The 25,210-nt window shown below is 39.6% G+C and overlaps 1 protein-coding gene across 12 annotated transcripts in view; it reads right to left on the reverse strand.

Moving 5' to 3' along the window:
- The window catches only part of LOC126281946 (uncharacterized), a 282,662-nt gene that overhangs the window by 101,951 nt on the left and 155,501 nt on the right, over positions 1-25,210 (reverse strand). For all 12 annotated transcript variants that reach the window (XR_007551314.1, XM_049981296.1, XM_049981298.1 and 9 more), the window contains 2 exons: positions 25,018-25,116; positions 12,563-12,852 (listed from right to left, as the gene is read on the reverse strand). Coding sequence is in view for 11 of the 12 variants with exons in the window: in XM_049981296.1 (XP_049837253.1) it covers positions 12,563-12,852; positions 25,018-25,116 (389 nt within the window). In the remaining variant the exon portion in view is untranslated. The remainder of the gene's footprint in view (positions 1-12,562; positions 12,853-25,017; positions 25,117-25,210) is intronic.

Consider the following 25,210-nt stretch of genomic DNA (forward strand, 5'->3'; position numbering starts at 1 on the left):
TGCAGTCACAAAGGAAAAAATACCTGTTCCCTCAATGATAAATTCAGGTATGCAATAGTAACAACATGCTTTACACTTACTTAATAGTAAAATAAGTTAGTGGTGATAAAACATTGAATTAATTATGACATCATGGATAACAAAACAATGAAAAAAGTGTGAGATAATTCTGCTTCTACTGTTCTTGGAGGAAACAGTGAACACACAAAGAACCTGTGTCTTATAAAGAGGTTTATTCCAGGATGGAATGTAACAATATAATGAAAAGGATAGTTGCTACTCAGCATATATAGCAGAGATGCTGATTCACAGAGAGACAGTCTCTGGCAGGTGCAGTCAAACTGCGAGTAGCAGCACATTATGGGAGAAACAACTGGGTGGGGTTAAGAAGGAGGCTAGTGCGGGGAGGACGAGGGATAGCAGACTGGGAGTCAGGGACAGTTAAGTGTGACTGGGAGCGTGCAGGGACAAAGTGGAGCGTAGGGTAGGTAGGTGCAGTCGTGAGGTTAGACGAAGAGTAGGGGAGAGGAGAGGTAGCGAAAAGGAAGAACAGAGATTCTGTCCGTGGGGACAGAGTACCCAGCCAAAACAGGGTGTCCTGGGTGGCTGGGTTTATGGACTTTGGGGAGCATACAGAAGATAGGAGTACGGGGAGTAGTAGTGGTGAGGAGAGAGATGGACTTCCGGCACTCCAACCTTCTACATGCCTCCTAAAGTCCAGAAACCCAACCACCCAGGTTGCTCCATTGTGGACAGCTACTGTGCCCCTACTGAGATATTTCTGCCCTCATAGACCAACACCTTCAGCCTATTACCAACACCCTACCCTCCTGTACAGAAGATACCAATCATTTACTCTACTGACTCTCCACAGTTTCTGTTCCTTTACCACATGGTCCCTTGCTCATCACTATTGATGCGACCTCTCTTTACACCAACATTCCTAATCCATGGCCTTACAGCTATCAAACACTACCTTTCCAATGCCCAAAGGATTCCAAATCAACCACCTCCTTCCTAGTCTCCATGACTAACTATATTCTCATCCACAATTACTTCTCCTTTGAAGGGATTATCCACAGTTCCTTGCAAAACTCTAGGCAACCTCTTAAGTAACATGTTAAGCAATAGGCGGTTTAAAGTACATCAAGGAAAAGAGAAAAGCAGATGGCATGTACTCAATGACAGATTATTTCAGGGCTCTGTTCTTGCTCCAGTGTTATTCAACCCCTACACAGCTGACCTGCCGAAAATTTCAATATGCAGATGACCTGGCAATTTCATATCAGAGTGAAGACCTTTCTGAATGTGAAGAACACCTAACAGCCTTACTAAACTTTATGATTATTTTGAGACGTGGCGACTGAGACCAAATAGTTCTAAAACCAAGGTAAGCTTGTTCCACCTCTCTAATCGCCTTTCATCAACAAAGATCAGTCCACAGTTCGGCCCTCTTGGCACAGTCAGATAAAATGAAAACCCAAAATACCTGGGAGTCACTTTGGATGGAACTTTAACATACAAAAAACACCTTTCCAACTTGGTCAAGAAGATACAAACACGAGTGAACCTAGTGAGAAAGCTGGCAGGCAGTACATGGGGAGCTACCACATCAGTCCTCCGAGGAGCATTCCTTGCACTGATACGCTCTGCAGCAGAATACTCTGCACCAGTTTGGTTCCGAAGCGCCCACATAGTGAAAGTAGACGCACAACTGAACTAAGTTATGAGAGTAATTAGCGGTACAGTCCGGACTACACCTACTTGCTGGCTACCAGTGCTTTCAAACATCTGTCCACCAGACCTCCGACGAAAGGATGCTCTTTACAACCTCTGTCAGCAAGTTTCTGAAAACAACTCGATCCCTCTTGATGATGATTTGCTATCACTGCCCAGGAAACGCCTCAAATCTAGGACACCAGCATATGAAATGGGAGTCCAAATGTTATCCACAGGATTCGACCAGGACACAGAGTTGAAACGTGAGTGGCAAACTACAAGAACCCGAAACAACTAACTTGTATGCAATCCAACAGTTCCTTGTTTGGTGGAAGCCTGGAACTGGGAGATGTGGGTGCAGTTAAACAGATATCGGACTGAAGAGCAAAGGTGCAAATACAACATGCACAAGTGGGGCTTTTCAAGTGACAGTGTGTGTGACTGTGGTGACACCCAAACAATGAGCCACATCGTGAATGAATGTCCAATCAGACGCTTCCCTGGTGGCACTGAGAAGCCCCATCAAGCATCCCACGAGGCACTCCACTGGATCGAGTCCATCAATATCCAAGTGTAAACTGAGCTGTTTTAAAACTTGTGTACTCTATAGAATTTCACATGTTCATTTTTTTTTATTTTTTTGCTAAATGTGTATTACTATAATTGATGCATATGATAATAATAATCTACAAACAAAGCCGAGGTACGGCTGTGGGCACCCGCATGGCACCGTCTTAAGCCAATCTACTCATGCACCATCTACAGGAATCCTTCCTAGACAACCAGAATCCTAAACCCCTCACCTGGTTCAGATTCACTGATGTCATCTTCATGATCTGGATTGAGGATGAGGACACCCTATCCACATTCCTGCAGAACCTCAACACCTTCTCCCCGATTCGCTTCACCTGGTCCTACTCAACACATCAAACCACCTTCCTTGATGTTGACCTCCATCTCAAAAAAGATGGCTACATCAGTACCTCTGTCAATAGGAAAGATACCAACCGCCAACAATACGTCCACTTTGATAGGAGCCATGCATTCCATACCAAGAAGTCCCTTCCATACAGTCTAGCCACCTGTGGCCATCACATCTGCAGAGATGAGCAGTCCCTCTCAGAACATATGGAGGGTCTCACTGAGGCCTTTACAGATACTAATTGCCCTCACAACCTTGTACAAAAAATATCGAATGTGCCGTATCTCCAGTCATCCATCTCCCAGAGTCCCACCGTCCAGTCACGGTGACTTAGTACCACCCAGGACTGAAGCAACTGAATTACATTCTCCGCCATGATTTTGAATACCTCTCATTTGCCCTGAACTTAGAAATGTCCTACCCAGTATCCTTCCCACCCCTCCCACAGTGATATTCCGCCGCCCACTGAACTTATGCAATGGTCTGGTCCATCCCTACACAACCCCGGCTCCCAACCCAGTACCATATTTTCTCGAATCTAAGCCGCACTCGAATCTAAGCCGCACCAGAGAAATGAGACTTGAAATCGATGAAAAAAGAAATTTCCCGAATCTAAGCCGCACCTGAAATTTGAGACTCAAAGTTCAAGGGGAGAGAAAAGTTTTAGGCCGCACCTCCAAATCGAAACAAAGTTGGTCCATTGTAATATGAGACACAATTTAGGTCGAATGCTTAGCAGTTAAGCTTTACCAGGTAGCCATTGCTATGTGTCAGGTGCTCCGTCCGTATTTATAAGGCTTGCCTTCCTTTTTCACGTGCTTCGACTGGTTTGAATTGATTGCTTATTTTTCTTTGATTTGATAAGTGCCGTTCTCTTTGTTATAGGTGTTTACGTTACTCTAAGATGAAAATGCATTACTGTACTGTTAATGCATTGTTTGTTGCATTCTGATAATGTGTATTTACAACCTTTTGTGCACGCCTGCCGCCTACAATTAAAAAACAAAAGAGAGGAATCGTCTCATTAGCGAAACAATGGCAAGAGACTGCTATTTCTTATTACTTACACTGCTGCTTTCTTCAATAATGATCAACAAGAACCAAATAATAGACTGCGTATGATAGATGTTCTGAACGAGAGATTAGCAAACATTTTTCTCCGTTTGAATATCTTAGCAGACACATCTTTAGTACATTACATTCTACACAGTAATTAGAGTCATCTTAGATTTAAAAATCTAGTCAATTTCCGTGCTTCATTTCTGACTTTACCACTATTAGGCATAAGAATAATATGAATATAAACATGACATGATATGTATATTCTTCCGCATTTGCTGTTGTCTCACTCTAGTTTCGTAGTTTATTAGGCAGACAGGATTTAAATGAGATAGCATCAAACACGAAACAATACATGGCAAAATGTTTATATTTGTATTATTCTTATGGTGAAGAGAATACTGCATATGATTCACAATACATAAAAGTTCCTATTAGCAACCATCTCTTCTCACAGGTAGGAAAAAATTCAGAACGTAGAGTTGACCATATTGACAAACATCTCAAACAGTCGGTTTTTCATAGTACATTGAAATGCTGCTACATTCAAAGATGAACAATACGGAATTTGTATTTATTTCGTTGGATAATGTATGAAACTGCAGTAGTCGAAACTCGGGGCTGAGAAAAAAGCTCATCTTCCACCTTTTTTTTTTTTTTTAATTTATTTACTAACGCAGAGGTTTAGGGGCCAGTATTTATCTTTGTGCCTGCAAAGCATGCTCCTGTGTAGCGCTACATATATTCGACGGCGGAACTTAGTTGTGGCGGCACCGACCAACATTTTTCAAACTTCTGCTTACTTTGCACTCGATTCTAAGCCGTTGGCGGTTTTTTCGATTACAAAAACCGGAAAAAAGTGCAGCTTAGATTCGAGTAAATATGGTACCTCATGGCTCGTATCCCTGTAATAGACCTAGATGCAAGACTTGGTCCAATACATCCTCCCACCAGACCACCTACTCCAGTCCAATCACAAACATCACCATTCCCCCTTCAAAGGCAGGGCTACCTGTGAAACTAATCATGTGATCTACAAGCTAAGCAGCAACTACAATGCTACACTCTATGTCAGCGTGACAACCAACAAGCTGTCTGTCCACATGAATGGCCACTGGCAAACTGTGGCCAAGAAACAAGTGCACCATCCTGTTGCTGAGCACAATGCCAAACATGATGTCCTTCATTTTGGTGACTGTTTCATAGCCTGTAACAGCTGTATCGTTCCTACCAACCCAACACTTCTGAATTGCATGGGTGAGAACTCTCCCTGCAATAAATCCTACGTCCCCGTAACCCTCCTGGCCTCAACCTCCATTAGTCATTGTCCTTACCCATCTAGCCCCTTCCCTATTCCCATTCCACCACTACACAGCCCTCTATTTTACCAACACACCCAGACGTTTTACTTATCTCCTTTTCCACTACCCCCCCACCCTCCAGGCTGCACATAACTGCCGTACTCTCCACCTCATCCCTGCACACTTCCTGCAGCACTTTACCGTTGACCACCCCTACCTTGCTATCCCTCCCCCTCCTTGACCCAGTCTCCTCCTTATCCCCATTTGGTTCTCTCCCCCACAATACGCTGCTGTTCCAGTCTGGCTCCAGCTCCCAGACTTTGTGCTTTTCTGTGACTCAGCATCTCTGCTATATGTTGTTTATTTATTAAGTGCAAAGGAATCACTGAGATGCTCAACCAACTCCAGTGGCAGTCACCACAAGAGACGTGTTGTTTGTCACAATATGGTATACTATTAAAAGTGGAGTGCATATGTATATAGAAGAGTCGACTTCCTATGTATAATCTCACTAAATGAGAACTGAGCACACATGGAAATCTATTAAAACTACTTCCTCTCATTCACCATTTGCAACTGGAACAAGAAAGGGGGAAAGTTACAGTGATATACAAAGAAACCTCCTCCACACACTATAATGTGATTTGCAAAATTACATTTAGAGCCAAAAAGAGAGGAGCATTGTGCAATAAATTTTTGAGTTTTGATATCTGAGACTATGAAACAGCTCCATAAAGCTTTGATAAATTATATCAAACCAGAAATTATATCAAACCAGTCAGCAGACTGAACTCATCTATTTTGTTGTTTGTTACAAAAAGGAGTGACTGCAAGATTCCAAATTTTACTTTACAAGACTTTCACTGAGAACTCTAACAAGCTAAAGTTTTATGGAATTTATGTTATAAACAAGTGATTTGAATCATATTTAGCAAAAAGAATGGAAACAATTTTGTTTAATGATCCACATAATTCTAGAAGGGGAAAAATCTTAGTCATTAGATACAAGTTATGAATGAAGCCCAAATGGTTTCAGTTTTATGTACATTGCTATCCATTACATTTTCGAATGACCTTCCATTTAATACACATCCTCAGAGTTTAACACAAGAGTTATAAATAATTCAGTTAGAAGAGTGTAAACAATAGAAATTGCCAATAATGTGTATCTTTTCCCAAAGGCTCTCAGAAAGCTGACTAGCCCCTTGAACTAGTAGGAATATGTTAAGGGGCTTCTCAAACACTTACTTCACAAATTTTGCTCTCACAGATAGCATAATTTTTTGGTGTAACTCATCACTTAGGCAGAAAGTAGTGGCTGCATGACATTAAGCTGTAAGAATCATGAGTGTTGTTCATTCAGTCATCTTGCAGGGACCTCTTCCAAGGCGTTAAGTATGCTAACTGAATGTTCACAACATAATTATATGGTACTTCAATCTGTCATAAAGAAAGTGTATCACATTTTGGCAAGAATAATAATATCCACAGCTACAACACTAGAAGAAAACAGGATTATTATTATTATTATTATTATTATTATTATTATTATTATTATTCATTACTACACATCAGTGGCTCAGATATGCAGCCACAAAAATCATTTGTGGTAACAGAAAATGTCTGACAGGTAGCACAGCAAATTTTAAAAATTATCTAATATTATTTCTTCTGAAAAATTACTCCTGGTCAATAAATGAACATTATATTAAATACTGGTAGCATGTGTGATTGAGAAAGCTTTAATTCATTGTTAAATTTGTGCTTCACTTGCAACATTAGTGATGGCAAAGGCTCATATGTTCATTTCCATTAAATTTAACAATCTGGAAATAGTCACCAGATAATCTCCAATCTCTCTCTCTCTCTCTCTCTCTCTCTCTCTCTCTCTCTCTCACACACACACACACACACACACACACACACACACACACACACACAATGTATATACAGCCTATAGACTGTCTTGTCCCATATAATTTTGACACAAATCATGCAAATGATACACTTAACCAACTATAGGTTTCTCAGATTAACCACCTAATAAATGCAAAGATGAAAAACTTAAATGAAATAATCAACTGCACAGCTGGAACTAAACTAAAACATCTACATAAACACAAGATAGTTTGGGCAGATGCATTTTTGTATTTCTCTTATTCATAAGTCTATACATCTGGCAAATAATATGTATGGTGGGCTTTTCAATTTTATGAAGGCCTGTTCATTCACAGGACATATATCTAATCAGGCAAATAAATGGAAGAAGGATATAGATTATAAGAAATCACTGGACACAAATGTACCATCAGATAAACCTCAAGGATGTGGAGTTTTGGACTGTTGCTGTTTATCACATATACACACTTATATATAAAACAAATGCCAGATAAAATGTTGTGTACAACCAATACTGCCATTTATTGAGGTATGGTCACAACACAGTTGAGGAATTTAACCAATTTTGCAAAGAGGAATTTAACCATATTTGCAAACAATTAGCACTTGGAGCAACACTTGGCAACTAAGATATGTCCGTAGAAAGAAGTCCCCACAATTTTTTTTAAAGAATAAGTGATCTGCATACTAACTCCAAATGACAGCAATTCAGAAAAGTAACAACCACATTCTGGCAGGAAATGGAGGGGGGGACACAGGTATAACTTTTTTAAGGATTCTTAGGAAGTTTGGATTATATACGCAAGTAGTAGCTTACAAAAACACTAATATGAGCCACATTTTAATACTTGTCACATATCAAACTACATACAGAAAAGAGTTTCTCTACAAATTCTGAGGAGTGTATACTTCCTCAAAACACATATCATGTATGAACCAGAGCAACAAAACTGGAAACATTAGACAGTGCACCAAAGAATATAGACAATCAGCCTTCCCATGCAGCATCCATGAACAGAATAGAAAACATGGTGAGTAGTAACTGTACCCACCCTCTTCTGTCAATCATAAAGTAACTGGTGGTGTAAAATTCTAGATGTAAAGTAGGATAAAGACAATGATAAAAATACTGTCAAAGTTTGATCTTAATTAAGTACAAACAAATATGACTGAAATTTAGTTTGTGATGTCCAATGCTCATCTAGTTTGTTCATATCAGAAGTTCTGCACTGGCTGTGAATTCAGTATGGTGCATTATGGCCCAGGCAATAAGCAGGCTGAGGTTGGTGGTGATGTCTGTGACAATGTATTATATTAAAACTGTACTATGACACCTCTATCGGCACAATCCAATAGGAAAACCTGAGACATTAGCATATGTCTCCTGTGAGACACCAAAATAGGGACGACAATTATAACACAAAGCACATATGCAAATCTTATGAAATTATATGACCACAAAGATGTATTTTGAACTAAAATAATTACTTATGAATTATGAAACATGGCTCTCTAAAATACATCCTCCTAGCACACAGTGATACATAAGACACACCCTAGTGGAAAATGAAGGTATAAGACCAGTCCTAAGGAACCACTCAGTACAGCCTATACCAGTCCACACCAGTTCCACAACAAACGACCATCTCTTAACTGTGTAATTAAATGCCTAATGGCAGAGTACGCTACTGAGCTTGACATGTCACACTTCAGCAGCTATTTCATAACCTTTACCATGCCATCTTGATCTCCTCACCCCCACCAGCATCATATCAGCTGCACTAAATTACAAAACTTTGTATTCAAACATTATAAGTATTTTTACTGATGAAAATTATGAGATATGGAAAACGTGAAAATTCACAAAAAATAATAATAAGCAAAGATACTGTTTCTTGAACTTGAATCAGAGCATGCATTAATTATGAAGTAGCATGGCACATACAAATCAAAACAAATCAGACGCCTAAATTCCTGGATTATGAGCACCTTCACTGCCAGATTATTATTATTATTATTAGTAGTAGTAGTAGTAGTAGTTGTTGTTGTAGTTGTAGTTGTAGTAGTAGTAGTAGTAGTAGTAGTATAGCTATTAGAAATAATAATTATATTAATAAAAACAAAAGCACTAACTGCTTTTAGCATCTTTCTCCAGCTTACAGTATCTGAAATGGCAAACATTTAAAAATTCACAAATTCCACATGTTGAACAGGGCCTTGATGAAAGCAAGTTACAGGGCTGTGTTGCTGTTAAAGCTTACCATCACCACCAAAACATTTCACTAACACAATGCTATGATAGTGTCAGTCCTACATACATTAAGAATTCACTAACAAGGAAAGTATTTGTTTTTGCATGAACATATCTATGTGAAATTTTGGTTATAGGACCATTATGTACCTCTAAATGTGCTGATGAGTGATTTATTTCTCCAAGATTCTGCAAACACACACTAGATATCATAGCAGATGTCACTGTAGAAACCACACACAATGCAGATATCTTAACAATAAATGCAAACATCTTAAGATGTTCTTTCATCATCTTCCCACATACACATCTATAAAGACATTTGGAATGCATCGTTCACCTATCTCCCTTGACATACAGGGTCCAAGCTTTCCATTTTGTTCTAGGAAGCATATACAGAGTTCATCTGCTGATTGTCCAGCCACTGATATAGCAACACTGATAATGTAGCTTTGTGTTGCACTGTTAACTGACTGCAACATCGAAATAGTCTCTCTCTCTCTCTCTCTCTCTCTCTCTCTCTCTCTCTCTCTCTCTCTTCATGGATAGCCTTCTTTCGAAATACAGCTCACAGTTGAACTGACCCTGGTCACAGTTCCATAAAGAACCCATTTGAATGTTTTATGTCATGATGTGTGCATTGGCTTCAGCAACAAATGCTTGAGTTCTTTGAATCACCATTTTCTTCATTATCCTTACCTTTTTGCCATTACATGCTGCTTGACGATACTGAACTGCAGCGTAATACATCCCTTGGAAACTGTATTCATGTCTCTTTTCTTTGTCTCTTAGCCTAGTACTCTTTTAATATTGCTTTTAACCTTCAGTTTAGGGTATCTTTTGCACGAGTTTGTCATATATGTTGGAACTCTGACATGGTAATCATCTTATACATTGTCTAGTGTGTTGTCATTAAACATCAAGAAAATGTTTAAGAGTTTAAATTTCTTGTCAGGATAAGGATGGAATTCATTGTCACTGCTTCCACAGCTCCTTCTTGAACTTGCCATATCACTAGTGCTTGCAGTGAAATGTTTGTCATCATTGTCAATAGCATCATAATTGTGAGTTAGTGTACAACAGTTTCTACTGAGTGGTAATAATTTTGCACTATAACATATACCAAAAAACATGTAAATAATTCATCTTCCACATCAATACCATCTTCACAATGAAGAGTTCATCGTAATGTCAGCCAACTGCAGTACATTAGCAGGGTTGATTACCAGTTGCTGACCATCTGATACTTCACCACATATATAACTTCACAAATCGCAACTTTAATTATACAGAGCATCCTCTACTGGTCTCAACTGGTGTGGCAGCAGGCGAAGGTCGAATTCAGCAGGGTATATTCAGCAGCCTCTAATGGACGACTGCAGAGGTTTGCTGATATCACCCATGCAATAAGGGACTTTTAAGGGAGAGTGGAAGTTGTGGAGTAAATGTGTTTGTTCGAGCCCAAATACTTTCCTTGTGAAATCACTAATATCCAATACCACAATTGTAGAAAAAGACAATTAGCACAGCAAAATAAATGATAGGAAGATACATAAAATGCTACAGTTGTTTTAATAGAAGATATGATATCTTTTAAATCATATAGCAGTAATTTGGAGTACTTTAGTAACATATCATGTCACAGCTTCAAGTACAGCAGTCACCCCTCATGTATTGCGATTCGTATAGCTCTCTCTTACTGAGACCTACAGTCACAATTTCTTAGGTTTAACTCTCTAATTTCATAAAGATAAAAAAAAATGGTTTTTAAAATGTGGGGAGAACAACAACATACATTAAGTTTTTCGATACTCCTTTCAATAAAAACTACCTAAATTAGCTTTTAGTTATGTAGAAAGTTAAAAACAAAATGTATGATAATGAGAAATTGATGTAAGTGTGCTCCCTTATCTCCCCAGTCTCTTTGGTTGCAAATGCTTCGGCCATAAAATTCACCATATAGTAGCAACAGTATATGTAAATTATGGCACTCTATTAATTACCAAAACCTCTATTAATTACATGGAGACACTATGTTATGATACTCATTTCTTGAAAGCAGTGTTGCACAAGTAGTTCCATAAATGGCTGTCAACACAGAAATATCAGTACACTACAGTTTCCACATTTTATAAGTTTTGAAGCATTATTGTCATTATTAGAAATGAAAATTGGATGGCCAGATTAGTAGTGGCATAGAGTTCATGTTTGTTTAAATCTGAAGAAAAGAGAAGGAACGAAGATATTTGGTTTCATGAATGGTTGAAGAGAAGACATCAGCTCTGGTGTTCCATGACCTTGTTGAAAGAACAACTGTGGAAGACTCAGAAACTGCTTTGTAAATCGAAGAATGATAACAGAACACTTCATGCATCTTCTTAACAGAGTTTAAGTGCATTATGGAATTAACATACTGAATGCAAGAAGCATTAGGACTGGAACTGAAACTGCAGATTGTATTGCACTTATTTCGGCAAGTGAAAATTCAGTTATCTCAACAGTATCCATAACACATTCCAAACTCCATCACTGGCCATCTTTTTTTCAGATATTTGTGATGCTATTTACTTTGGAAGTTTCTTTCCTCCATCTTTCAGCCACAAAGCTCTTCACTTCAAACATATTAAATTCTGAATTTTGTATTTTTGCTATTATTTCTTTTGGTAACTTCTGTATTTGGACACCTGTGCTTTTACTGAAGCTTCCTATTTCATCAGTATCTTCAGAATCACTTCCTGCTGACGTCTGAGCATATACAGCATTTTCAAATTGCAGGCAGGGATCTTTATCAATTATATTATTTGTTCCAGGATATATTTTTCTTGGTAATACTGACATCATGAATCCTTCAATGTTAATATTACGAAGAACTGTCTCAAATACAACAATTAATCACACTTTATTCTCACAATGACTATAATAAACATCCATCAAGCACTTGTGCATACCGTAACTGTCCATAAACCAACCAGTTTGTCAGTGACCCACACTTCATGTTACACACATTTACTGAAATGCTGACGGACAGTTTTAAACGGAATGTGTGTGTGTGTGTGTGTGTGTGTGTGTGTGTGTGTGTGTGTGTGTACTATAAAAAGAGCAAGAGCTTGAAAGCTAGTGTTAACTGTTCACACCAATCCTTTATATATGTATATCCCTAATTTTACATATTTTTTCCAACCAGGAGGTTTGAAACTTAAGTTTCACAACATAGTATCTCCATGTAAACTACACCTAAGTGTAAATGTGATGTTTACTAGATAAGATAATCTGGATTCCACTTTATAGGGAAGCAATGAAAGTGAGTACAAATGAATTTTATCTTGTATAAATAACAAAACTTTCACTCTACTTTCTGCTCTCTATCCATGAAATGATTATCTTCTTTTATGCAACACAACAAAATCATACCTGTAGATGTTGCTGCTGCTGCTGCTGCTGCTGCGTGGTATGCTGTTGGGGCGGGACAAGTGGACCTTGATGTGTCGGAATATGTAGGCCAGGTGGAGGAAGTTGCACTTGAACTGGTGGTAAATGAGGCTGTGGATGTGGTTGTTGCTGCTGTGGTTGTGATGTTGGTGGAGGTTGCTGCTGTTGTGACAACATATGCTGCTGCTGCTGCTGTGACTGAATCATCTGCTGGTTCAAGTGTGGTGGTGGCACACCCATTATTGGAGGAGGTGGACCACTCAACTGTCCAACTGCACAAAAGAGAGATATTCATGCAAAAAGTCATTTTCTTGCCAACTTCTCAAAAAGCATTAAAAATGTTAAAATATTTCCCAAAAATTAACTTCAGCTTTAATTTCAATAAAGGAGAAAACAAAACAAAAATAGGAATAGATGTCACCTGCAACAGGAAATGGGGAGTTATTTGGATAATAATTTTCAAATGAGATAACTTCACAGTTCATACTGTAACACTGCTCAAACCCCTAATCCGAACACGCCACTCATTTTGTTACTTTTTTTCTTAAATATAGTAGTTTCCACTTAAAACTGCCAAAGCTATTATGTATTGCTATTGCAGTTTTGAATGTCCGCCATTTGTGATTCCTGCTTACAAATGAGCAACACCTGAAACTGTAATCACAATGAATAAAAATATTTACAGCTGTTACGTGGAGATTACATCTTAAATACTTACATGAAGGCTGCAGACAAATTCCACACATCTGGTCAAATCACTTTAGAACTGGCAGCTATATATCCAGTAGTGAAGTGAGGCCCAAGGGGGAGACACAACAAGCATTCTGCCATTCCCACGAGACGTGTAGCCGCAATAACCACCACGTTTAATAATTATACGGGGCCTTCAAAAAGAAATGGAATGCACAAACCAGTGACAGGAGGGTAATATAGTGGCGTGTGTAACGAGGTTTGGTTCCTACCAGAGTGTGGACGTCCACAGCCCGTCACTAGAGGGCATGCGTGCACATCTCTCGAATATACACAGCTAGCAGCAGCATGCATCAATTGTCCAATGCTGCCAGCCACATTGCAAACAGTGACATAGAGGCATCAAAAGAAGAGCAAAGAGGTGTTGTTCATTTTCTGACAGGGGAAGGAGTAGGAGGAATGGACATCCATCCACGAATGTCACAAGTGTATGGCGAATACTACATGTCCCTTGCAAGGGTCAAGGCACGGCACAAGCGCTTGCGGGAAGGATGGGTGTCATTAGCCAATGATGCACAATCTGGAGCACTCATTACCCAGGACCGCTGATTGACAGTGAAAGCCGCAGCCGGCATGGTCGGGTTGAGTGTCGGTAGTGTTCACACCATCATAAAGGAGCAAATGCACATGTGCAAAGTGTGTGCCCACAGGGTGCCCCCTGGTCTTCAACCACACCAGGAAGCATGTCGAATGGCCCACTGTCTTGCTCATCTGCAGCACTTTACTCAGGAAGGGAATGCGTTCCTGGCACGAGTGGTGGCAAATGATTCACCTTGGACACCGACTTCCAGCTGTGCTTGCAGAAGTGGTTAATACCACAGCCCCGGGAATTTTATGAGCCAGCCATTCGCTACCTTGTGTCACAGTGGGACAAGTGTCTCAACAGCCAGGGTCAATACTTCTAACATACAGGTACTAGTTTCTGTAAATATTCCTCCGGCTCGTTTCTTTTTGAATGCCCATTATACATTAACCCCACCACCAAACCACTTCTCACTTGCTTCTGTTTCAGACAGCTTGTCTTTCCGTATGATTATTCATTGCACCCTGTGATTCTGTTTTCTTTGTTTTTATTTATTTATTTTTTTATTGCCGGAATTTTTGCTTTACTTGTGTGGTGCTGAACCATGTCTGAAGCAAGCTTTTTGAACGTTATATGTGAAAAAGTTCGATGTCATTCTCTTGGCTAGGGTACCACTGTATGAGGTCAGCTGATAGAAATGGTTTGTGTGTTATGTGCCAAGGTTGAGAGTGAAAACCTTAACGGTGGCTCACTGCCACGATTAACAAGGTAATCTACAAATTGCTGCAACTCTAATATAAACATATAGACTGTTCTGAAGACTGATAAGGAAATTATCAAGAAACGAAAGGAGAATGTTTCCTGAGCAATTTATTTGGTCTCCTTCTGTCCTAGCAATTTCAATTTGCATTTTTCCACTGTTAACTGAGCAACCTATAAATTTTAAATGGTTTTCACATTAAATCTCCATGTCTCGGTGCCATAAGCGAAAACTGATAATGTACACTGTAAGGTTTCCTATTTATGCACATCATAAGGTTAATGCTAAAAACCCTATTTAATTTTCTAAAAGCATTTCAGACCACTTTTACTCTTCTGTTTATTTCTATTTCCTTCCATCCAGACACCTTCACCTGTTCTAAACACCAGGAGCTCGTCAACTGATTATATAAATTCAATGTTGATTTGTGCAATTTTCATTTCACTGGGTTAGTTATCACCTGAGGCGTATTGTCCTATATTTTAATGACTTGTTTCAAAGTCGCTCTATTAAGCCCTTCCATTTAATGTTCAACTTTATCTGCAGTTGAGGTAAACAGTACATTGTCATATGTGTAATAATACTTTTTCCAGCAGCTTCTTGCTTTGAAGAAAGTGAAGTGGAATCTTTGGAGTGGCCTACCCAAAAAGATCTGAACATTATCTAACATTTTTGGAAACTTGAGTTGTGGCCAAGATCAAAAACACAGGAACCACCGTTCACTGCTTTCACCCCTTCAACTGAAACAAACGTGCTTAACTATAGACCACGATGATCACTGATCTCTGTCTAATCCAGCAGCACGCCCTAAATGCTTCACTTTCAGGCTGCTATTTCACTTCGAGTTAGTGAAAGCAGGCTTCTTTACTGTGTGCAGAATATTGTTTGGAGTACTGATAGTCACGACTTCCTATATTGATCAGAGCTGGGTCACCATAAAAACTAAATAAATAATTATAACAACAAAAATAATCAATATAGTGTAATCAATACAATGAAAATGGATAGACAAAACATCTACTCACCAGGTGGTGGCAGGGGAAAACACACACACACACACACACACACACACACACACACACACACACACACACAGAATTTAACTTCTACAAGCTTTCGGAACCAGTGGCTTCTTCTTCTGGCAGAAGAGTTGAAGTGGAAGGAAGACAGCAGGTGAAGGAAAAGGACTGGAGAGGTTTAAGGAAAGGGGAATAGTTCAGAAAAGTCCCCCAGAGCCCCGGGTCAAGGGAGACTTACACACGGGCTGAGAAGGAAAGACCAATTGTTTGGGACTGCACCAGATGAGATTTGAAAACCTGAGAGCTTAAACGTGGAAGACAGGGTAATATGCAAGACAAAGATTACTACTAGAACATCATGCATGAGTTAATAAGAGTGAAAAGTTAAGTGAATTGTATGTAACAAAGGTGGGAGTGGGATGGCAAAAAATAGATGAGTCAAAAAATGGAAGAGGTAGAAAACTAAAATGGTGTGAAGAAAGGAGTAGTTATTGTGAAAAAAAGCTGTGATGGAAAGACTTAACATAAATTAAGGCCAGGTGGGTGGCGAGAACCAATGACATGTTGTAGTGCTACTTCCCATTTACAGAGTTCTGAGAAAATTGTGTCTTGAGGGTAGAATCCAGATGGCAAGTGTGGTGAAACAGGTACCAAAAACATGACTGTCATGCTGTACAGCATGCTTTGCAACAGGATATCATGTGTTGCCTTTATACACCCTATGCCTACGTCCATTCATCCTGATTGATAACTGAATGGTGGTTGTTGTTGTTGTTGTTGTTGTCTTCAGTCCTGAGACTGGTTTGATGCAGCTCTCCATGCTACTCTATCCTGTGCAAGCTTCTTCATCTCCCAGTACCTACTGCAACCTACATCCTTCTGAATCTGCTTAGTGTTTTCATCTCTTGGTCTCCTTCTACGATTTTTACCCTCCACGCTGCCCTCCAATGCTAAATTTGTGATCCCCTGATGCCTCAAAACATGTCCTACCAACCGATCCCTTCTTCTAGTCAAGTTGTGCCACAAACTTCTCTTCTCCCCAATTCTACTCAATACCTCCTCATTAGTTACGTGATCTATCCACCTTATCTTCAGCATTCTTCGGTAGCACCACATTTCAAAAGCTTCTATTCTCTTCTTGTCCAAACTAGTTATCGTCCATGTTTCACTTCCATACATGGCTACACTCCAAACAAATACTATCAGAAACGACTTCCTGATACATAAATCTATATTCGATGTTAACAACTTTCTCTTCTTCAGAAACGCTTTCCTTGCCATTGCCAGTCTACATTTTATATCCTCTCTACTTCGACCATCATCGGTTATTTTACTTCCTAAATAGCAAAACTACTTTAAGTGTCTCATTTCCTAATCTAATTCCCTCAGCATCACCCGATTTAATTTGACTACATTCCATTATCCTCGTTTTGCTTTTGTTGATGTTCATCTTATATCCTCCTTTCAAGACACTGTCCATTCCGTTCAACTGCTCTTCCAAGTCCTTTGCCCCGTCTCTGACAGAATTACAATGTCATCGGCGAACCTCAAAGTTTTTACTTCTTCTCCATGAATTTTAATACCTACTCCAAATATTTCTTTTGTTTCCTTTACTGCTTGCTCAATATACAGATTGAATAACATCGGGGAGAGGCTACAACCCTGTCTCACTCCTTTCCCAACCACTGCTTCCCTTTCATGTCCCTCGACTCTTATAATTGCCATCTGGTTTCTGTACAAATTGTAAATAGCCTTTTGCTCCCTGTATTTTACCCCTGCCACCTTCAGAATTTGAAAGAGAGTATTCCAGTCAACATTGTCAAAAGCTTTCTCTAAGTCTACAAATGCTAGAAACGTAGGTTTGCCTTTTCTTAATCTTTCTTCTAAGATAAGTCGTAAGGTCAGTATCGCCTCACGTGTTCCAACATTTCTACGGAATCCAAACTGATCCTCCCCGAGGTCCGCATATACCACTTTTTTCATTCGTCTGTAAAGAATTCGCATTAGCATTTTGCAGCTGTGACAAATTAAACTGATACTTCGGTAATTTTCACATCTGTCAGCACCTGCTTTCTTTGGGATTGGAATTATTATATTCTTCTTGAAGTCTGAGGGTATTTCACCTGTCTCATACAGCTGGTAGAGTTTTGTCATGACTGGCTCTCCCAAGGCCGTCAGTAGTTCTAATGGAATGTTGTCTACTCCGGGGGCCTTGTTCCGATTCAGGTCTTCCAGTGCTCTGTCAAACTCCTCACGCAGTATCTTATCTCCCATTTCGTCTTCATCTACATCCTCTTCCATTTCCATAATATTGTCCTGGGTGGTAGGCATGCAAAAATAAACACTGTTCAGCCTTTTAGAGCAGTATGAGTACCACACAGTTATCACTTCAGGATGAATTGGAATAGGCAGAGGGTGCATACACAATATCCTGTTGCAGAGCATGCTGTACAACATGACAGTCATGATTTCGGTGCCTTCCAGTAATTTTCGGGTTCGCAGCCAGATCCCATCAACGTTCTGCCATGATTTTTGTCCCAGAGACGTCTGGCCATCCTCAAGTGAGTGCACGAAGTACTGAAGAGACTTGATGCAGTCATGGTATTTATAGTATATACCATGCATGCAAATCGTATTGGCAGTTTACGGCACGTCTTACGAGGTGGCATGCGCAAGGCACCCAAGTTGCGTGTGCTGCCCTCAGTAGTGAAGTAAGGACAAACTAATCGCTGAGTATTGACTGAGCATGCCAATTCCATTGTGACTGCATAATTTTAATAATAGGATTCCAATTTTTATCAATCTGAAAGCGATTCTCACAATTCATTAAATTATCGGCAAGATGTATTTCCACGGATTCTTTAGTTGCAGAGTCCCAGAAGCTGGAAACTGGTACTAAAATTTTTGTATTATTGTATGCCATTGAATATCCCATGGAAATGCAATGTTCTGCCACTGCTGATTTTAAAGGTTGCCGCAGATTAATGTGTCTTTCGTGTTCTACACAGCGTTGCTGAACTGTTCGTGTCGTCTGACCCATATATGCAGAGCCACACTCACAGGGAATTTTATAAACACGCGTCTTCCTCAATAGCAAATCATCTTCAATAGATCCCACTAAGGCCCTGCTCTTTGATGGTGGACAGATGATGACATTGATACTATTCTTCCTAAGCAATTTGCCTACTTTAGAAGACACATTCCTGGCATATGGAAGGAACACATTAAACAGAATACTTTAATGAGTTATCTAAACAATCCACTCAATTATAAACATATTTGATCATTTCTTAATATATGGAGGCTTGTAAGTAAAAAAACATATACAGGGTGTTTCAAAAAGGACTTTACAACTTTGAAAATTCGTATAAATTTATTGAAAGAAGACATAAACCTGGGTTTAGTGTTACTTTGTAGCGAAACACATCATGTTTTTTTACCCTAAACTACAGATGTTGCTTGTGTTACCCTGCACACTTCCCATCAGAAGTCAATTTCTTCCCAACCTTACTGTAGCATTGCAGGTGTACCTTGTCATTGGCAGCATAACTTCTTGCTCTAAGTTCAGGTAAAGAAGCTGACAAAGGAGGTAGAAACATGATATCCTTGATGAATCCTCATACAAAAACCGAATGTTGTCAGGTCTGGGGAAAGTGGGGGCCATGCAATTGGCACATCATGGCCAATGCATTGACCTGGAAAACAGTCACTGAGAAAATTCCGGACAGCCAGGTAATGGGGTGGTGCACCATCTTGCACGAAGTGAACATTTCATTCTTGGCCATCCTTGTCAATCAAAAATTGTTGTAACATATCCAGGTACACTATCCCACTGATGTTTCTCTCATGGAAAAGAAAAGGGTTATACACTTTGTTCTTGCTCAGTTCACAAAAAGTGTTCAGTTTAGGGCTATCACGAGCCTGTTGCAATGTTTGATGTGGATTTTCACTGCTCCAAATTGTACAGTTGTGTGCTAATCTTGCAACTTAAGTGAAAAGTTAACTCATCAGAAAAGATGAGTTTGTCCAAGAAATGTTCATTCTCATGTAATCGATTAACAATATCCGCAAACAAGTTCTTGAGAGCAATTTTATTAGTGTCTTTTATTGCTTGAACGATCATCAATCTGTATGGTTTCAAATGCAAATGGTTTCTCAGCACATGCCGAACTATCATATGTGGAGTTTACAGTTTGTGAGATGCATGCCGGGTTGATTTCATAGGGCTGTTGGAAAAACGTTGTCTCACTCACTCAATGACGACGTCAGATGTGCTTAGACAACCTGAATTTTTCCCATGTCTTATCAAGCACCCTGTTTCTATAAAACATTTATGCCACTCAAAAATTGTAGGCCTACTAGGAGGGTCTATAATGTACTTGGTACAGAAATTATACACTAAGCAGATTCAGAAGGATGTAGGTTGCAGTAGGTACTGGGAGATGAAGAAGCTTGCACAGGATAGATTAGCATGGAGAGCTGCATCAAACCAGTCTCAGGACTGAAGACCACAACAACAACAACAACGGAAATTATGCTGAACTGTTGTCATTGACTTCGATTCTTGAAGCCAAAACACACAACTTGCACGCTTGGGTCCAGTGAAGGCAGCCATCTTTAACTGAACTGCAGCTAGCACTCCTTACAATGCACAGTGCACTAGTGAACTACTCAAGACAAAACTTGATGTATTTGCCTACAAATTGACAGTACAGTCACCTCTGTAGGTACTATGAATTAATTTACATGAATTTTCAAAGTTGTGAAGGCCTTTTTGAAACGTCTTGTATTGTTGGTCTATAACTAAAAAGGAACTACTGAGCTGACTTGCAAGAGACTAACAGCCTTTGTCATTCGGTAATAAATAATTTTGAAACTTGCTGGAAGATGTAATTTTTTTCCCCAAAAGCAATTTTAACACCTGTTTGCCTATCATTGCAGCAGTTTATCTTCCAATGATTAAAAGTGTGAAACTACAACTGACTGTATGATTTTGCTTATACTAATTATTTATTTTGAAGAAATGCTGAGACAGAGGGAATTAACATAAATAAAGGCCAGATGGGTGGTGAGAACCAATGACATGTTGTAGTGCTGGTTCCCACCTGCGCGGTTCTGAGAAATTGGTGTCTGAGGGAAGAATCCAAATGGTGCGTGTGGTGAAACAGGCACAGAGATGACTTCTGAAATTTGCCTGGTGTATTTCTTCCTCCAGTAATTTTTGAGTTTGCAGCTGGATCCCATTAACATTCTGCCACAATATTTTGGCCCAGAGACGTCCGGCCATCCTCAGGTGAGTAGACGAAATGCTGAAGAGACCTGATGCAGTCATGGTATTTATAGCGAATTTCGTGCATGCAAATCTTTCTGGCACATGCGATAGGAGGTGACATGCACAAGGCACCCAAGTTATGTGTGCTGCCCTCAGTCGTGAAGTAAGCACAAACTAATCACCGAGTATCGACTGAGCATGTCGATTACGTTGTGACTGCATAATTTTAATAATAGGATTCCAATTTTTATCAAGCTGAAAGTGGTTGTCACGATACATTAAATTATTGGCAAGACATATTTTCACGTTTTTTTTTTTTTTAATTACAGAGTCCCAGAAGCTGGAAATTGGTGCTAAAATTTTGGTATTATCGTATTCCATTGGATGTCCTATGGAAATGCAATGTTCTGCCACTGCTGATTTTAAAGGTTTAATTGAGTGGATTGTTTAGATAACTCATTAAAGTATTCTGCTTAATGTGTTGCAGAATAGACCATTTCACTGGATAAGTGTGATTGCAGTTATCTAGGATATGGCTCATTTTATGGTGATTTTTATAATTTGAAAGTGTCACTACACATATTGGGTGGCAGGGGTAAAATACAGGGAGCGAAAGGATATTTACAATTTGACCAGAAACCAGATGGCAGTTCTTAGAGTCGAGGGATATGAAAGGGAAGCAGTGGTTGGGAAGGGAGTGAGACAGAGTTGTAGCCTTTCCCCGATGTTATTCAATCTTTATATTGAGTAAGCAGTGAAGAAAACAAAAGAAAAATTTGGAGTAGGTATTAAAATCCATGGAGAAGTAATAAAAACTTCGAGGTTTGCCGATGACATTGTAATTCTCTCAGAGACAGCAAAGGACTTGCAAGAGCAGTTGAACGGAATGGATAGTGTCTTGAAAAGGAGGATATAAGATGAACACCAACAAAAGCAAAATGAGGATAATGGAATGTAGTCGAATTAAGTCGGGAGATGCTGATGGAATTAGATTAGGAAATGATACTGTTAAAAGTAGTAAAGGAGTTTTGCTATTTGGGGAGCAAGAAGAGAAATTTGTTAACATCGAGTATAGATTTAAGTGTCAGGAAGTCGTTTCTGAAAGTATTTTTATGGAGTGTAGCCATGTATGGAAGTGAGACATGGACGATAAATAGTTTGGAAAAGAAGAGAATAGAAGCTTTCGAAATGTGGTGCTACAGAAGAATGCTGCAGATTAGATGGGTAGATCACATAACTAATGAGGAGGTATTGAATAGGATTGGGGAGAAGAGTTTGTGGCCCAACGTGTCTAGAAGAAGGGATTGGTTGGTAGGACATGTTCTGAGGCATCAAGGGATCACCAATTTAGTATTGGAGGGCAGGGTGGAGGGTAAAAATCGTAGAGGGAGATCAAGGGATGAATACACTAAGCAGATTCAAAAGGATGTAGGTTGCAGTAGGTACTGGGAGATGAACAAGTTTGCACAGGATAGAGTAGCATGGAGAGTTGCATCAAACCAGTCTCAGGACTGAAGATCGCAACAACAAGGAAACATAGCAACTACAACAAAGCTCTCACTATTTTTCTTAGTAATTTGTGAAAGTATTTCTTTAAGTGGGAAATACTTCACGAGCTCCAGGAAAGGATGGCTGTGTACAACTGGGCTTACTTTGATCCATTGATGCTCAATTTTGCTTTTTATTTGTAACTTCTGAACATGCTTCCCAATAGTAAGTCCACCTTTTGTGCTTTTACATGGCAGCTCAATAATATATCCAACGAACAAAATTCATAATTAACATCTGCATGTCGAAACACACACACACACACACACACACACACACACACACACACACACAACAAACTGATGAGCCAAAACATTATGACTACCTGCTTAATAGCTTGTTTGTCTGTCTATGGAATGAAATACATCACTGATTCTGCATATTAGGGATCCAACAGTCTTATGGTAGGTATATGGAGGTATGCTCAGGTCACGTAATTAAAATGAATAAAGGGCCACTGATTTGCTTATATGGTGATGGCGCCCAACAGCGACCAAGAAGGGTTCTGTAGGATTTACACCAGTCAAATTTGGTTGCTGAGACATCAAAGTGAGTTCACTGTAACACACCTAAAACCACTGTAGCCCAGTTCTGGCTATGAGACAATTATACTGCTGAAGGATGACTTCCCTGTCAGAGAAGACCTCAAGCATTAGGAGATGCAGGTGGTTTGCAGATGGCAGTGTTTCTTTCACAACTACAACAGGTACCATGCAAGTGCAGGAGAATGTCCTTCCATAGCATACTTCCGCTCCCACCAACCTACGTCCGTGGCACACAACATGTTTCAAGCCACCTTGCACCATGTTGATGGCATTTATGGAGACTACCATCGACCTAGTGTACCAAAAATGCGATCACCCAAAGAGCAGACACATTTCCATTGATCAACAGTTGAATCCCGATGGTCCCATGCTCACTACAATCATAACTGACCATGCTGTTGGGTAAACATGTGAACACATCGGGATGGTCTGCTGTGGACCTCCATGTTTAACGATGTACAGTGAACAGTATGCTCCGAAACACTTGTGCGTGCACCAGTTTTGCTTTTTCGGCAGAAATGCTGCACAGAACCATATACTCTACTTAACAGAACAGACAAGCCGCTGAATCCCACATTCATGGACGTCCAACCATTTAGTACAAAGTGGTAGTTTCATTACCCTTCTACTTCTTCCATAGATGCCACATGTTTCCATATTGACCCAAAGACACTGTTAATTATGACTGCAGTGCACATAGGATAACTGGTCCATGGTACAATGAAATCATGTCGCTTGCGCAGTTGAATTACTTATATCATGTCAATGGTTGTGTCTAGGTACAAAAGGCTAATCGAAAAGTGCACCATGCCATGGATGCAGACCAGCAGGGGCAATGTTATTCTATGGATGACATTTGCCTGGATTTCCTTGTCACCTCTGGTAGTAATCCAAGATACACTAACAACAGTGGGCTACAATAAAATTAATGCATCCCTTCGTAATTAATGTCTTCTCTGACAGCAATGGCATCTTTCAGCAGGATATGTATCCATGACACAAGGCCATTTCCACACTACATTGATTTCAGAAGTACAATAGTGAAGACACATGAATGTCTTGGGTTATCAAATTCACCTGAGCTAAATGTGATGGAATACACATCAGGTGCTACCAGACACGGAGTTCGCACCCACTGACCCATACCTATCATACCTATTAGGAATTGTATGACAACATATGAAAAGGATAGTTGCTCCTCACCATATAGCAGAGATGCTGATTTGCAGAAATGCACAACAAAATGATTGTTGGGAAGTTACGTTTCAGCTAACAAGGCTTTTGTCAAAAGTAGACAACATACTCACATGCGCACACTCACACAAATGCAAATAACACACTAGAGCCGGCTCTAGCTGGCAGAGACTGTGGTCATGTGTGTGTGTTAGTTGCATTTGCACGAGTGTGTGTGTGTGTGTGTGTGTGTGTGTGTGTGTGTGTGTGTTTGTTTTGTCTACTTTTGACAAAGGCCTTGTTTGAAAGCTAACTTCCAGACAGTCTTTTTGTTGTGCCTTTATGTGACTCAGCGTTTTCGCTATAGGGTGAGTAGCAACTATCCTTTTCATATATTGTTACATTCTATCTTGGAATTGTGTGACCTATGTGTATCCATCTGATGCCACACACTTCCGGAAACTCAGCAATGACTTGTTAAATCCATACCATACAGAAGCACTGCTCTACTTCATTCCAAAGGCGGACCAACACAGTTTAAGCAGGTGATGATAATGTTCTGGCTCATCAGTGTATACATTTATCAGTCTCATTCTCCTCTGCCTGTAACACATTCCATCCTTAAGTACAGCAATATAGGGAATGGAAGCAAGTAAAGCTTTGAATCGTCCTTGTAGTCATTAAACTTTAATTATTTAAAATGACAAGCAAATGAAAGTAGTCTATCCAACAGCATGCTGAGTTGTAGAGTTCTTCATTCTTCATTCAGCAGCTAAATAACAAATCAGGCAGAAATAGAAACAAATAAGAGTGAAAAAACATAGAACGGAAAATTTTCTCAACACACCTGCTTGCTGAACTTGCTGCCCAGTAAAAACAGTAGGGACGGATGATACAACTGGCATAGCCACTGAAGTTCCTATGATACCAGCTTGTTGTGGTAAGTCTAAGAAAATAAAATGAGACAATACTCAAAATGCAGAATTATGGTTTCACTAGTTTTAACAAAGAACCAATTATACATACAACTTGAAAGGAAT

This window comes from Schistocerca gregaria, chromosome 7, assembly GCF_023897955.1.
Source record: "Schistocerca gregaria isolate iqSchGreg1 chromosome 7, iqSchGreg1.2, whole genome shotgun sequence".
NCBI classification, from domain to species: domain Eukaryota; kingdom Metazoa; phylum Arthropoda; class Insecta; order Orthoptera; family Acrididae; genus Schistocerca; species Schistocerca gregaria.